At 40.2% G+C, this 16,177-nt stretch overlaps 1 protein-coding gene across 5 annotated transcripts in view; it reads left to right on the forward strand.

Moving 5' to 3' along the window:
• The window catches only part of DNAI4 (dynein axonemal intermediate chain 4), a 66,913-nt gene that overhangs the window by 21,755 nt on the left and 28,981 nt on the right, over positions 1 to 16,177 (forward strand). For 4 of the 5 annotated variants that reach the window (XR_007244686.1, XM_048498910.1, XM_048498911.1 and 1 more), the window contains exons 3-9: positions 531 to 714; positions 1,638 to 1,831; positions 3,850 to 3,956; positions 4,379 to 4,535; positions 7,773 to 7,912; positions 10,970 to 11,116; positions 12,368 to 12,565. Coding sequence is in view for 4 of the 5 variants with exons in the window: in XM_048498910.1 (XP_048354867.1) it covers positions 531 to 714; positions 1,638 to 1,831; positions 3,850 to 3,956; positions 4,379 to 4,535; positions 7,773 to 7,912; positions 10,970 to 11,116; positions 12,368 to 12,565 (1,127 nt within the window). In the remaining variant the exon portion in view is untranslated. Of the gene's footprint in view, positions 1 to 530; positions 715 to 1,637; positions 1,832 to 2,331; positions 2,443 to 3,849; positions 3,957 to 4,378; positions 4,536 to 7,772; positions 7,913 to 10,969; positions 11,117 to 12,367; positions 12,566 to 16,177 lie in introns of those variants that run through there. The other variant, XM_048498912.1, reaches the window with a different exon arrangement.

The following is a 16,177-nucleotide window of genomic DNA, read 5'->3' on the forward strand; positions in this document are numbered from 1 at the left end:
GTAGTCAACTCACGGCAACCCAGCAAGGGACTTTCAAAGCAAGTGGTTTGCCATTTGTAGAGATTGTTTCCCGTCCTCTGCAGAGTTGTTCTCAGAAGTCTCCCTTCAAAATACCAGCCCTGCTTAGTTTCTGAGATCTGATGACATCAGCCCTCTAAAGCATACAGTTTTTGCCCCGGGCTCCGTTTTTCCTAGATATGCCTCTGGCCCCCGTGCCCCCCGCCTGGCCCCACTCATGGCCTCCCTGTCAGGTTACAGAGATTCTATCCATTAAAGGAGAGTGTTGACACTTAAAAGAGAATGTGTGACCCTATACAATCTCCAGATTCTGGTGTTTGCTGAAAAGAACTCTTTCCTTTCCTTCATTATATTTCACTGTGAGTATTTCTCTCTACACATCACTGTGAGTATTTCTCATCCCAACTGCAGAAATTTGTAATAGGCATCTGCTAGTGCAATGTAATGCTATTCCACTTTGAAGCCACTGATGTACAGCATAACCTCAGACAGACATTATTTTATCAAACCAGGGGTGCAAAAGACAAAGAAGTGACAAAGAAGGCAACATCATCATCATCTTCGATTAGGCGAATGAGTTACACCAGCACTATGCAAGCTAGCAAAGTGGGAACGGTGCCTCGAAGGAGCATTCTGACTTCAGATGGGAAGAATGTGGACAAGGCATCATTTGCAAGCAGCAAACATTTTGTCCAGGTAATGAGACAGACTTCTAAGGGGGACAAAGGTTACTGAAGTCTTTCCTGGCAAGGTCTCAGCAAACAGAGTAGCATTTTGTTCTATACTGCAGTATTTAAAATAATGCCACACCAGAGAATCTATCTGGCATCTATTTTTGCTACATAAAAGAGGGTCATAGTTACACTACAATAATTTGAAATTGGTCAAATGAATCCTATTTTCAAGTGGCCTGAATTTCTTTAAATGTAACATTCAGCAGTCAAACAGATACAGTAAATATCATTAAGGAAAAAGTTTGTATTTTTTTAAAAAACGGAATTATGGCTAAGCCTATGCCCAGCATAGAAATATAGAATCAGCACAAAAGGCATGAGTGAAGGGGAGGTATATAAATGTAAATAAAGAAATCAATCAATAAAACCTCATAATTCACATGCTGACTAGCCAATTTGCTCATTCTGTAGGGGAAGGGAATTATTACTTAAAATTTACCATTTACTTGGAGCAGTAGTTATTTGCAACAGTTAATGGCCTGCAAAGTTGTTTGCAAAAAGGCCAGCACAAGAATTCAGATGGCAATACAATGTTGAAACAAATCAATAGAATAACCTTTTTAAAAAATATACTAATCAGAATCGTATTCAAATAGCTCCCACCTCATAACCATCCACAGAGGCTTGATGAAATAAAAATATATTATCCTGCTTCATCAAAAACTTCAGATATGTAGAGAAGCTGAGTTCCCAAGCAAGTGTGTCATAGCCAAAAAATCCTGAGAAATATGTCTCATGAAATCCAATGGGACTTATTTATGTGAAGATATTCAGCTTTCCTCTTATTGAATTGATTTACCTTCTCATTCCTTCTGGTATTGGGGGGCGGGGGAGAGCAGAAGATGGCTTGTTTAGTATAATGTTGTTATTCTATTGCTTCTGCAGGTTTTAGATGAGCAAGGAAAAGATGTGACACCTCGTCCCCTTTACTGCCCAGAAGCAGGTTCTGTCTCACAAAGACAAAGCAAAATCTTATCAGCGCATGATTTTGTTGGGGTGACTCAAACAGACTTCTTATCTTCCTTCTCTGTACATCAACCATCTGGAACTAGTATTAGCTTAGCAGGACCATTCTCCAGGTACAACACAGAATCCCCTGCAATCTGTCTGGCCAGCGCAATATGGACCTTTAGAAAGGCAATATGCAGAAGGTTCAGAGGGCTTGATGGATATTGCTGTATGTTGGGGTACATTTACAATGCAGTTCTATACAGAGTTGCTCATCTAAACTCACTGAACCCACTGGACTCAGACTGGATGAACTCTGCATTGGATTGAACTGTGTGTATCCTAGACTGTATCCAAGACACCTAAAAGAGTAATACATTTATTGCGGCTTAAGGTCACAAAAGCTTCTGTTGCAGTAAATTCATTAGTCTTTAACATGCCATAAAACTTTGAAAACACATAGGTTAATCTCTTCAGAACAGTTAATAGGAAGTGAAGTTATAATCTATATGTTTATGAAGCTAATTCTACAGACTATCCCTTTTATACTGACAAATCCAGGGGGTAGCCTTGTTAGTCAATTGCAGCTAAAATAACAATCACCTATACCTCTGGTGATAGATGTACATGTTACTGGAATTCAGCTCCAATGGCACAAGACACCACAATATGTCTTACTTGAAATGACTCCTCTGGACGCCTTTCTGCTTGGTGAATTCAAGGAAAACCCAGAGTTCCTTGGGTAATCATTAATATTTTATGTTTGTACAAGTATTATTGCCCTTATTCTGCTCCCCTCCCCAACTACCATTGTCTTATTTTTCACATTTGTTTTCTGCCCTTACTGCAAGAAACAAAGGCCTACATATATGGGAATGCCTTATTTTGTCACAACAAAGCCGAAAGATTGAGAAATAGTGATATCAATGAACATTACAACTGAGCAGGAATTAGAGTCTAGATCCACATTGTACAAGCCCATTTATTTGTTTATTGGTTAAGAAAATATATACGCTATATCTCAGTCACAAAGGACCTGTCTATGCTGCACTGGATGTTCTAGGAAGATGTTATAAACATTTTTTTTAATCTTTCCCCCCAGTGCATAGTATTAATTGTTTGCAGTGTCCTGCTTGGATCATATGACATGGGAGTTTTTTCAGAGCCAAAATTCAGGGTCAAACTATTGGTAGATGAGATATTGAAAAACCCATCAGCAGATCTTCAGCACAGTTTTTAAAACTGTTATATAGAAGCTGTGAAAGCTCCATTTAGGATTGGGGCCATAGGACAGAGGAAGGGGGAGGTTAATTTTTCTCAGCTTTGTGTGTGTGTATGTGTGTGTTTGTTCATAGGCATACACATATATGATCCATTATTTGTGGTCTTTCTCTTTGGTACTATTCTTGAAATGGTAAGGTTGCAGATGAAAATATTCCTGCATAATCAGGGTCTCAAAGTGAACACACTTCTCACATAGATAAGCTTTATCACATACTAAAGATATATGGTAGAGCTGCATCTACTTTCCTAGGGAGATGTGGCAGTAGTGCTGCTAGTTACTATGTGTTATCAATCCTACAAACACTTATCAAGGGGTGAACCCCATTGAATAAATGGACTTATTTCTAAGTAGACAGGCTCACTTTTTCAAACAGCTAAGAAAATGTTAAGAAGAATATAACATAATCATTGTGAAACTGTGCTACTTCAAAATGAACGTGGGGGATCGCATGCCTGAATTCTCCCCTACGTTAAACCCTTTTGGCAGGTGCAAATCTTGGCTATTAAGGATATGTCTCTTTTCTCTCTGATGATTTCAACATGAAGTACAACCATGAGAACCTCACTTCAGTCCTTAGATGAAACAGACACAGGAGGACCATATAACTTTTTTAACCTTCCTGTGAATTTCTGCAGACATAGAGATTCTTAATTATGCAGAAGTGATTTACAGTGGTAGCTCTGGTGCTGTATGAGTGTATTAATTTACATCAGGTATTCTTGTCACAAATGCATTAGCATACATTCTTTGGGGTTTTTTTGGTTCTAATCCATGCTAACGATGCATGATTTGCTGGACCATTGGATTGTAAAATAAATAAATAGTAATATTGCATGCTAACTTTTTTTTTTGGTCAAACTGCAGGACTTATGGTAGTATCAGTTTTACTAAGTCAACCACTTCTACAGAATCATTGGCAGAAGAAATAGTAGAACCTGGATCTAGACGAGAAACAATTAGTAGTTTATTAGGTAAATTTGAACACAATTACATTATCTTTCGATTTTTTTCAACACAGTCTTGTTCCTAAAATTATCAAAATCATTTGATGCCCAGGACCTAACTACATGTTATAGAGACGCATGTCTACTGCTAGCTAGGGTTGTTAAGTCCCCCTTGGCCACTGGCAGGGGATTGGGGGGGGCGGGCGGTGTAGGGTTTCCAGATCCAGTATGTTAAACTCCTGGAGATTTGGAGGTGGATCCTGGGAAGAACAAGGACCTCTGTGGAGTACAATGCCACAGAGTTCATCCTCTTAAGCGGCCATTTTTCTCCAGGAAAACTGATCTCTGTAGTCTATTGATGAGCTGTAATTTCAATCCCCAAGGCCCATCTGGAGGTTGACATCCCTACTGCTGACTCATGTTCTTCACATGGTGTATTCATCTGGCAGATGTTCAAGTCAGGCGAGAGGAAATGCAGGAACCAGTGGCAAAAGAAGAACTGGAAAAGGTTGTTGATATTTATCTCACAGAGACGGAAACCATTTGGATATTTGACATGCCAACTATCATGGTATCTTCAGAAGCTGAAGAAGCTGACAAAGCAAGGTAGGCCTGTCTTCTGCACAATGATGTAGGCATAACCTTTACCCCCTTTGCAGCTATAATGCTTTGCAGCTGTAGCTTTCAAAGAAATTTGAGGTGACTTTCCTCATAGTCCTCTCCCATCATGGCATTTTATCCATGTTTTCTAGGTTTTAAATTAAGGCTCACAAGGTTATCACTTTAGCACAAATTCAGGGAAATTATCAGAGCCTTAGGGGAGATTCTGCTCATTTTCTCTGAAAGAAAAAAAATGCAGCCCATTCCTAAACATGTTTACTAAGTCGCAGGACCTATTGAGCTGAATTGAACTTAATCCTCAGTAAATCTGTTTAGGATTATAGTTTAAGAAATGTAATGCATGGATTTTTAAAATTTGGCTGCTCAACTCTAAGTTTTTGACAAGTTTGGAACACAGATTTGATTTTAAGAGGTCAGGATCTTATATAAAGAAAATGCATGGTAAAAATAAGTTTTTGGAATGGTTGTATAGTCTGAGGCCTCATTAATTATGGAAACAATGGTGTGTTGGACTAATTGAAATCTACATCATTAATTGAATAGGCCACCAGGGTTGGTCTATGTAAATCAGACCCTCATTGGTCATTTAGTAATGAAGTATCAAACAGAGCTGACTTGTAGCATCACAATTGCTCCCTCTGCTGGCTTCCATCCTGCACTTTCTCCCAATTCTGCTAGGTACTTCATGCTGCAAGAATGTCTTCATCCAGCCATTTACATGTATAAGACATGTACACAAAAACATGAAATGTTGCATTTACCATGACTCACAAAATGTGCGTTAGACAGTTGTGTTGGCTGTTGCTTGTTATGTATACCATCAGTTGCAAAATTCAGTTTGATGTACAAATGAGCAATATGCCTTGAATTGCTAAAAAGTGTACATGCAATATTCCGTGGAAGAGGATGGCATTTTGCAGAAGAAGAGACAGTAGGGTCTAAAGTAATCCCAACACTGGTTTACTCCAAGCATGGTATCTCCATCACCTTCTGGACCTTCACTGCTGTCAGGCTCGTCTAGCCAGACATGTGCCCTAAGATCCCTCCTAATTTTTATAGAGAATGTTGGGACCAGTGGCGGGATTTAAATAATTTAACAACTGTTTCCAAACTTCCAGTGGTGGGATTTGAATAATTTAACAACCAATTTGCTGCCCTAATGACCGTTTTAAGTATAAAAATATACCGAAAGGTAGTATATTATTTGACACAGTAAATACTTAAATAAGAACAAAACAAGAGGTGCACAAAACTAGATTATGTTATAAGAGCTAGGGCAGGGGTAGGGAACCTTTAACACTCAAAGAGCCATTTGGACCCGTTTTCCACGGGAAAAGAAAACACTTGGAGCCGCAAATAATTTTTGACATTTAAAATAAAGATAACACTGTATATATTGGGTTTTTTTACCTTTTACTCTGCTCATTCTGAGAAGCTAGCATGGATAGTCAGCCTGCTGTACCTGCAGGGCTGGAGCAAGAGATAGAGGGCCAGTGGACTCGTGACCTTGCTGGTGCTTGAAGAGCGATCGACCTGCTCCAATAGAGACTGGCCGAGAGAGGAAGCCAGCGCAGCCAATACTTGACTGCTGGGCAGTTGAGTGCGCCTGCCCTGCTGCCTGCAGAGGCAGGCAGAGAGATGAGACTAGCGAAGCTCGAGGCTCGTGGAGCCGCAGTGCAAGGGCAGAAGAGCTGCATGCGGCTCTCGAGCCGCAGGTTCCCTACCCCTGAGCTAGGGGGAAGAGGAGGGAGGCAAGGGGAAGCTAGGGGTGGGGGAAATGGGGTGGTGAGGGAATGGAAGGCCACGGCCAGGCCCTCAAGGGCCCAGATGGCTTTTTGTGGTGGGGGGGGAGGGAAGGCCTCTGCTGGCCCCAAGGGCCCAGCTGGCCTTTTGGGGTGGGTAGGGGGAGAAGGAAGGCCTCTGCCAGCTCCCCAAGGGCCCAGCTGGCCTTTTGGTGTGGGTGGGGGAAGAGGGAAGACTTCCAAGGGCCCCCAGGGCCCCAGCTGGCCTTTGGGAGTGGGTGGGGGAGAGGGAAGGCCTATGCTGGGCGCCCAACAGCCTGGGTCGCACCCTTAGAGGCTTAGCCACTCCTTTTCCCAGTCCCACTCACTTTCAGAGGCTCTGCATCAGTCTCAGGCAGCCGGCAGGGCCTGGAGGTCTCCCTCCCTCCCTCCCTCCTCCTCCTCCCTCCCACCTGGTATGCTCCACTTTCCAGCCTGGCCCTCATCCCTCCCTTAGGGCTCTTAAATGGAAAGGCCCTATTAAGAGGAAAGGTCCTCTTAAAGAGAAAGGTCCTTTCCCTTTAAGAGCCTGGGTTTTAAGGGAGGGGCAGATAAGCTAGGCTGGTAACAACCGGTCCTGTGAACTAGAAAAAAATTAGCTACAGGTTCTAGCGAACCGTTGCGAACTGCTTGAATCCCACCTCTCGTTGGGACCCTATCTAAGAGTCAAGCTTCAGAAGCCTCTAAAACACTGCAAGGACATGAAGTGCATTTCTTGGATCCCAGGCTTCTTTATGGTAGCACTTTTGTTGCTAGTGGCAGCCAAACCACCCGTGCGTTTGTTATTTATTTAAAATATTTTTATGTTGCTACTCCAGAATAGCCCACTTTAGTTTATAATATTAAAAACTGAACCTAAAGAAACTGCATCTCATATACTAATCACAAAAGAATCCAGAAGTTTATTCACTGTAGCTTTGACTATAAAGACCCTGTTTCCACAGCTGACCTCAAATCCTGTGAAGACTAAGTGAAGAACAGTTCTGCTATCCACAAATTCTTACCAGTGTTTATTTGGTAGTAATATGGTTACAGGTCCCAATCCTGTTAACCTTCTGGGCCTGCAAGATAAAAAGCTGCATCTTGGATGACATTATTTGGACACTGAAGGGAATCCTGAAATTTGCTGTGTCAGAAAGCAATGGTTCATTCCTTGACTAGAGGACATGCAACTGCAATGCAACATCTTGTACAGTGTTATTTGAGAAAGGCCCCATTTTAGATCTACCACTTCATAGTTCTAAAGTACTCAGAAGTTTAGTTGTGGACAGTTTGTAACTTTTTAAAAACAGCAGGTGGGTCTATATCTGTATCACTGAATTCTGAAAAGAGATTATACATGCAAGTTTATTTATAATAAAAACATAAGTCCCCAAAGCATTATTGTATCTGTGAAAGATACAATAAAAACCCAACTACATCTATCTTTTGTTTTTCAAAGGAAACGGAATGTAGCTTATGGGGAACTGTGTAAAAACAGAGTTGGCAATGACCGCTATGTTGACAGAATGATGCAAACACTGAATGGAGCACCGAAGACTAAAGAGGTGCAGTGTGACAAAATTAGCACGGCTGACAAAGGTAAATGATAGCTTGGAAAAAAGTTTTGGAAATAACTGAAAGAGGTATGGAAGGAGCTATAGACTAAACTGGAGCTCCTTTTGTGCCAGGGCAAATAACCAAAGCCATTTTTTCACTATACTTTAAACCAATATTTTTTTCAGTATACTTTAAACCACAGCCCTTTCAGTTTTCAAATTAAATGTGTGAAGTGAGCTCGCATTTCAAACCTACCATAGTTTGGGCAGAAGAGTCTACATAGAAAATGTTTATTCCTTCTAGCTGCCTGCAATGTTTTCTTATGAAAATACTGGGAGACATTATAGGCATAGAATTGTTGTTTCACCAGAGATACAACTTCCAGTCCTTTGAGAGGCCCAAGGCAGGGTAGCATTCAGCAGGTATGATTTGTAAAACTATGGTGGGACACTCTGTACAGGTCTGCCTTCATCACAGAAAGCCAGTGTGGCTCCCCTGGTCCATTTCTTGTTGGATCAATGTTCAGTTCTTCACGATCTCATTCAAAAGTACACTTCCCACAGTAAAGGAAAATTGTATGTAGCATTTGTGGATCTTTCCACAGCTTTTGACTCTATAGGCAGATCAATTTTATGGACAAAATTAGGAAAAATTAATATTGAAAGAAGATTATTAAAGGCCCCTTCCGTACGGGCGGAATATGGCGCCCTGGGGACAGCAAAAACGCCATCCCCAGGGAGCCATTTGCACAGACCGGCGCGAAGCTGCCGTTTTCCGACCTCGCTTGGGAAGTGAGGTTTTTGGAAAACGGTGGCTTGGAGTTGCTGCCGTGCAAACGGCAGCGGCTCCAAGGCGCCCTCCCTCCCCCCATGTCCCGTCGACCTACCTGTCCTGCGGCCCTCCGGCGCATCGCTGAGGCCTGGGGACACGCCCCCTCTGCCCTGTGACTCCGGAGCGGTCGCGCAGGGCAGGGGGCGTGTTCCCTGGCCTCGGTGACTCGCCGGAGGGCCGCAGGACAGGAAGGTCGCCCTGACGACGGCGCAGCCCTGCGCCGTCGTCCCAGGCTGTTCTGGGACCGTTCGCATGAACGGGCATCATCTACGCCGACCCGACCCCTTCCGCCACCGTGCAGAAACAGCCAAATATTCTAAAAAAACTTCACTCGAACAATTTATTACTAGGTTGCGAATAGGACCTAAATGTCTATTAACAGATCAATTTCCACTGTTGAAAGGAGTCAAACAGGGCTACTTTCTGGCACCATTTCTGTTTAATTTTTATATAAATGATTGAATATTGGGTCTATATTCACCAGATTTATTTCCCCCTTCGTTGGAAGGGAGAAGGATACCATTGCTGCTATATGCAAATGATATCATAGTACTGTCTTTTACTAACATTAGGTTAGGTAGGATGTTAAATAAACTGTCTATATATTGTAAAGAAAACAAATTAAACATTAATTATAATAAAACCAAAATAGTAGTATTTGGGAGGAAGGTAAAAATACATAAATGGCAAATTTCTGACCAAAAAATTGAACAAACCTCTTTATTCAAATACTTGGGAGTTACTTTTCAAGCGCCTCTTTCTTGGAGGGATCAAATAAGGAAAAGTCGTAACTGCAACGCGCTCTATAAACTTACTCCTAAAATTCTATTACTCTAAAGGTGGCCAACTGGTTCTCCCAATCCTTAAAATATATAATGGTAAAATAATTGATCAGTTACTATATGGAGCAGAAATTTGGGGGTGGAGATCAAGTTTAATCAAGCAATTAGAAATAATCCAAAATAAATTTCTTAGGAAAATTCTTGGTCTCCCCCAATCTACTCCAGCTTCTTTGTTGCGACTGGAGACAGGGGTGCCAGCTATTAGAACAAGAATTCATCTTAGGCTATTGTTCTATTATAAAAGGCTGACTGGCTTACCTAAAGAACACCCAGCCAAACTTTGTCTAGGGTCTAGAAAGCATGTTAAAACTTGGTAGGACCATTTAACTGCCTTAATAAATAGCTATGAGATTCCATTTCTTGAAACTATCTTGGCATGGGAGTCAAGTAGAATTAGAGACTGGTTATTTAATAAAAACTCCCAACAGGATATAGAGAGTGCTGCTGGCACAAATTTTTCCCCTTGGTTTTCAAAAATTAAGAAACATAATAATCAGGCTCTTTATCTCACAAATTTAACAAATTCAAATTTAAGAAAGGCTTTCACAAGCCTAAGAGTCCAATCTTTTCCATCAAACTATCTCTTTGGAAGATATAACTAGAGCCCAAAAGATAAACACATATATGAATGTGGCTCAGATCAGATAGAAGATGTAATGCATTGTATCTTGTACTGTCCTATGCATTCTCATATCCGGAATTTATATCTTAAAAATATTTTAGCAAAATTATCAGGTACTGAGGAGAATAAAGGAGAATAAAGTGTGTTTTATAATGGCGGATGACTTTGAGGATGTCAGACGCAAGGTAGCCACATTGATGTTTCTCTCATCTAAACTTAGATTGCAGAAAGGTTGTAGTATAATGGCTAAGGATATAAAGGATATCTGCAATATTATACAAATTTCTTAGCTTTTAAGGTTTTGTTCTTTCATTTGTATATAAGATTTAGCCTTAAATGGTATGTGTTTTATTTGCTGATTTCTTATTGCCTTAATTTGAATGGCCTATGGCGATCAAATAAAGATTGACTGACTGATATAATTAACTACATTCCCGGCACAGGTTTGTACAGGAACACTTAATCCATGTGATAGGGTGTGGTACTTACACATTTTCTCATTAATTTAGGAAATTGTGAAGCACTGACATCCGTTTAGAATGTTAGCATAGATAGAGTTCCACTGATCACATGCTTCATAATGTTCCATTTGTAACCATGGAAAGTCATGCATGCATTTAAAGAATTTTATTATTTCCTTTACACATTTGGTTAAAATAGTCTTGATATTTGCGATGCAAAGTATAATTATTATTTTTATTTTATATTATTTTTATTTTTTATAATAATTATTTTTAGCTTTATTTTTTGTAACATAAATACACAGGAACAAGGTACTACTTAACAGTCTCCCTTTTTTTCTAGAGATAATGGCTACCAACTGGGATTTATATGACTCCTTTAATGCTTTGGAGGTAGCAGTTGCAGAAAAAACTAGCATACCTGTGACTAGCAGTAAATCAGCTATAAAAGAACATGATAAAACCACGTCCTCATCTTGCAATGACAAAGGTAATTCTTTGTACAATATTTAAATTTCATGTAACATTACAGATATAACCTGCATGCCATGATTACATGTAAGTTAAAATGTATGACCGTAGCTCCTGCACCAGCCCCTTCCACACATGCAGAATAATGCATTTTCAAACCACTTTCACAACTGTTTGCAAGTGGATTTTGCTATTCCGCATAGCTTCCAAGAGCATTGAAAGCAGTTTGAAAGTGCATTATTCTGCATGTGCGGAAGGAGCCTAGGTTTCACTCACAGAGACGGGTTATTGCAGACTGATGATAACTGAACACTAGCACATGTATAGGAGTAAAGGCCAAGTAGACAGTTGCACTATGATTACATTTTTGGTGCTTTTTAAAGACTAGAAGTCAGTGGCATAGAGCCCAAGGGTGGGGGGGGATGATGCCCAGGTGGAGCCGTGGTGGAGGTGTGGCTGGGCCGTGAAGGGGGTGTGGCAGGCAGCACTGCAGCAGGGTTGCAGGGTATGCATGCACACTGGGCGCAGTTTCCCCTCGCTCCGCCTCTGCTAGAAGTGGCCGTGTGGCTCGTAGCTTGGAGAGAGTCCATGACAAAGTGTCCAAGGATTAATCCTCCCACCAATATGATGTTGTCAATAGAAATTACACTCTCTTTGTCTTCTTCCCTTTCTAGGACCAATAACAGCGTAAAGATGCATTAGTTTTTACTGGTAAATTTCTGCAGAGATGGAGGAGTTTTCCCCCAGTGCTGCAGCCCCAGTCTGAATCTGAATCTTGCATGACAGCTACCACGAGTGTTTAAAAATACCAAGAGCAGTTGATCAAAGATCTCCTAACAATTTATCTTATTAGGACTTTGAGTGGAAAAATTACCTCCAATAGTTTACCAATTTGACTGTATTCTGGATATGCAACATTTTATTTCTCCATTCACTTTAATTGGGGGGTCTAAATAATCTAATGACTATTTAGTAAAACCTTCAAATTAAAAATTCAATGGAATGGAGTTTTCACAGAGAAAACAATCCATTTATCATTGGCATATGAACAAGTAGCACAGATTGGTGCAAACAGGTATGCATTTTTAATACCCCTTTGGAGTCAGTTGTAACCCCAATTCCTCAGGATAGTTATATCAAATAGAAAAACCTTTAAAATAGATGAGATAAAACAGGAAGGACTCTAAGATTATAGAAAACTTGCTTCTATGAATTCCTTCTCAAAAATATGCCCTTTCTAATATGCCCTTTCTAACATTTGCTTTTTCAGCCAGCCTCACATCGAGCTCTATCATGGATCTTGAAAGTGTAATTCTCTCCCGGATACATGAAGAGGAAGAGGACCGCTCAGAAGCTATATTGAAATCTGAAAAATTTTATCAAGATTTATTTTATATGGAGAGAGTTCTAATGGAGAACATCTTTCAGCCTAAGCTTGCAGCTTATCGGCAGCTTCCTGTCTTCATAGGTATAGTTGGCAGCAGATATCGCTCAACCTAAGTTGAAAAGTTGTTTTTCATGTTCCAGTAGTGTTTCATTTAACATATGGACAATGTCTCTGCATTTTCTCTCAAGTACCAGCATTTGATGTTCAAAAGAAGGTAGATTTGGGCCAACCAATGCTTGGAAACAGACTTGAAGCCAGGTCTCCTATGTAGAAGTTCTGACACTGTTTATACAACTATCACCCACCTTAGTTCCCCATTTATGAACTGGGAATAGTAGTGATCACAGGTTATTTTAAAGTTGCCAATCTTCCATTGGGCCCTGGAGTTCTTCCAGAATCAGTTACCCTAGAGAAAACAACATTTGAGAGGACTGTCATTCCACCTCTGCTCAGTTCTCTCCCCAAATATCACCTTCCCTAGGCTCTGCGTCTAAATCTCCTGGAATTTCCCAACTTGGAGGTGGCAGCCTGAGATTGGATGAGAGAACAGAGCACTTTCCACATATAAACTGGCAGTAGCAGCTATAGTAGCATTCATATACCAGTATCCCAATCACAGTGCTTGCGCAGCACATCCTTCTCCTGCAAAAATGGTCTGTCCTTCCTCTCACATCCCTCTGTTCTTTTCCAATTACCTTTTTTCTTAGCCTCATATTTTCTCCAGTTTTGTATCTCATACCTCCTTGGTCTCTCCTCTTTCTCTTTTGTTCTCCCTCCTTTGCTAACCCCTCTCCTTCCTGTTTTTCACACCTCCTCAGTTAGGGACACAATCCAGAGTCATAGAAAATTGTAGCAAATAAGAATCAAATTCTTTCCTTGAAAACAATACACACAGTGCCACCTACAGGTGTAGTTGACCTTTGCAGTTCACCCATCACCGTTTGTGGGTGTGGGTGTGTTTATATATAAAGTGTCATTAAGTCATTACTGACTTATGGCAACCCAGTAGAATTTGCCATTGTCTTCTTCTGCACAACAGCCCTGGCATTCCATGGTGGTTTCCCATCCATGTACTAACCAGGGCTGACACTGCTTAGTTTCTGAAATCTGGGGAGATCAGGCTAGCTTGGAACATCCAGGTCAAGGCCAGACATCACAATACCAAGTAACAACCTGGCTAATCCCTGCGTAGATAGTGAAAGCAGCACCAAAGTTGTGTCTTTGTATGACTCTGTATGTTATGTGCTGTCAAGTTGCTTCTGATTTATGGGAGACTATGAATTAATGACCTCCAAAACAACCTATTGTGAACAGCCCTTACTCAGAACCTGCAAAGTGAGGGCCGTGGCTTCCTTGACCGAGTCAATTCATATCATATTGGGTCTTCCTGTTTTCCTGCTTCCTTCAACTTTCTTAATATTATTGTCTTTAGCAGGGACTTGTCTTTTCATAATGTGACCAAACTACCATATCCTTAATCTGGTCGTTTTAATTTGTAGGGAAAGTTCAAGTTTGATTTGATCCTCTTATTAGTGTTTTTGGTGGTCCGCGATATCTGTAAAACTCTCTTCCCGCACCACATTTCAAATGAATCAACTTTCTTCTTGTCAGCCTTCTTTGTCCTGTTTTCACATCCATCTGTAGTAATGGAGAACGCCATGACATGAATTATCTTGATCTGAGTTACCAGTGACACATCCTAAAATTTAAGTATCTTTTCAGTCTTGATCTCCTTCTGATTTCTCAGCTGCAGTCTGCCTTTTTACTGATAATGGAGCCAAGAAATAGAAAATCTTTAAGAATTTCAGTTTCTTCATTGTTAACCTTATAGTTGTATTTCCTCACTAATCATTACTTTCGTCTTCATGATGTTCGCCTGTAATCTTGCTTTGGCACTTTCTGCTTTAATCTTCCTCAGTAGCCATTACAAGTCTTCAGTATTTTTTACCAATTAGGTTTGTCATCTGCATACCTCAAATTATTATTTTTCCTTCCACCTTCATCTAAATCTAATCCAGTTTTCCTTATAATATGTTCTGCATAAAAATGGAACAGATTGGAAGATGAAATGCATCCTTGTTTGACACTTTTGCAAATTGGAAACCATTCTGTTTCCTTATATTTTGTCCTAGCATTGACCTCTTGTCCAGAGTATAAGTTGCTCATCAAAGTTGCTCATCAAAACAATCAGATGTTGTGGCACACCCTTTTCTTTTAAAACCAACCATCTTTTCCTCATTACACAGTCAAAAGCTTAGTGTAATCTATGAAACACAAGCTGATTTTTTCCTGAAATTGTCTTGTTTGCTCCAGTAACTAATGTAAATTTGCAATATGACCTCTAATGCCTCTTCCTTTTCTGAAACCAGCTTGAACAACTGGCATTTCTCTTTCCATACATGGTAACAGTCTTTATTGTAAGATGTTTAGCATTTATTTGCTTTCATGAAAAATGAATTTGATGGTCTGATTGCTGCTGCAGTCTTTGATATCTCCTTTTTTAGAATTGATTGAATGCAGTCTATTGGCCATTGTTTTGTTTCCCATATTTGTTGGCCTATTCTTTTTTTATGGACTCCAAATCTGTGGCTTGAAATAGCTCTATTGCTACCCTGTTTCCCCAAAAATAAGACTTACCCTGAAAATAAGCCCTAGCATGATTTTTCGGGATTTTTGGAGGATGCTTGAAATATAAACCCTACTCCAAAAATAAGCCCTAGTTACGGATTCCCCAGCACAGCTGATCTGGTCATGTGGGGGGCGCAAAATCATGGGAAAAAAATAAGGCATCCCCTGAAAATAAGCCCAAATGCATCTTTTGGAGCAAAAATTAATATAAGACCCTGTCTTATTTTTGGGGAAACACAGTATCTCATCTACTCACATGTTGTAAACTGCTCCGAGCTTGGAAGGGGAGAGGCAGCCTATTAAATCAAATAAATAAACAAATAATAAACAAACAAACAAACAAATTCTGGTAATTTGTTTCTCCAAACTGCTTTGAGTGGAGCTTTCGCTTCACTTTCTAAAATTGCAGGTTCTTCTTTAAAAGATTCTTCTTTTAAGAAATGTGTCATCCTTTCATCTTTTCCGTATTGTTCTTTAGGTATTGTTCCCATCTAGTATTTATTTCATCCTGTTCAGTTAAAGTATCACCATGTTGATATTCTAGAATCCCTAACCATGGCTTAAATTTTCCTTTGATTTCTTGGATCTTATGGAACAGATTTCTTATTCTTCCATTTTTGTTATTCTCTTCTATTTTGTTACACTGGTTATTGTAATAATTCTTGTGTTTCTTTGTGTAAGTTGCTGGAACATTGTATTTGGACTTCTGATTCTACTTCTGTCATCTGTTACATTTGCTTCTCATCTATCTTTAGCAATTTTGAGAGTTACATCAGTCATTCATCAAGGCTTTATATTTCTTCTGGTGTCAGGGACAGCCTTTGAACATTCTTCTAAGACAATATATTGATTTCAATCCATAGATCCAATTTGCACAACCTAAATAAGATGTTCTGGGAATGCTAAAAAAAAGGTGTCATGGGAAGGCACAGTTTTCTTCCCAAGATGTCCTGAGGACACTTTATTTTAGCTCAAGGCGTCTTTTTTGGAGGACGCTTTAAAGTGTGTCTTTTCTCCCTAAGCTGCCTGCAAGACGTCTCCTGCCTGGCTGTGCAGAATGCAGTG

Source organism: Sphaerodactylus townsendi, linkage group LG05 (assembly GCF_021028975.2).
Source record: "Sphaerodactylus townsendi isolate TG3544 linkage group LG05, MPM_Stown_v2.3, whole genome shotgun sequence".
Classification (NCBI taxonomy): domain Eukaryota; kingdom Metazoa; phylum Chordata; class Lepidosauria; order Squamata; family Sphaerodactylidae; genus Sphaerodactylus; species Sphaerodactylus townsendi.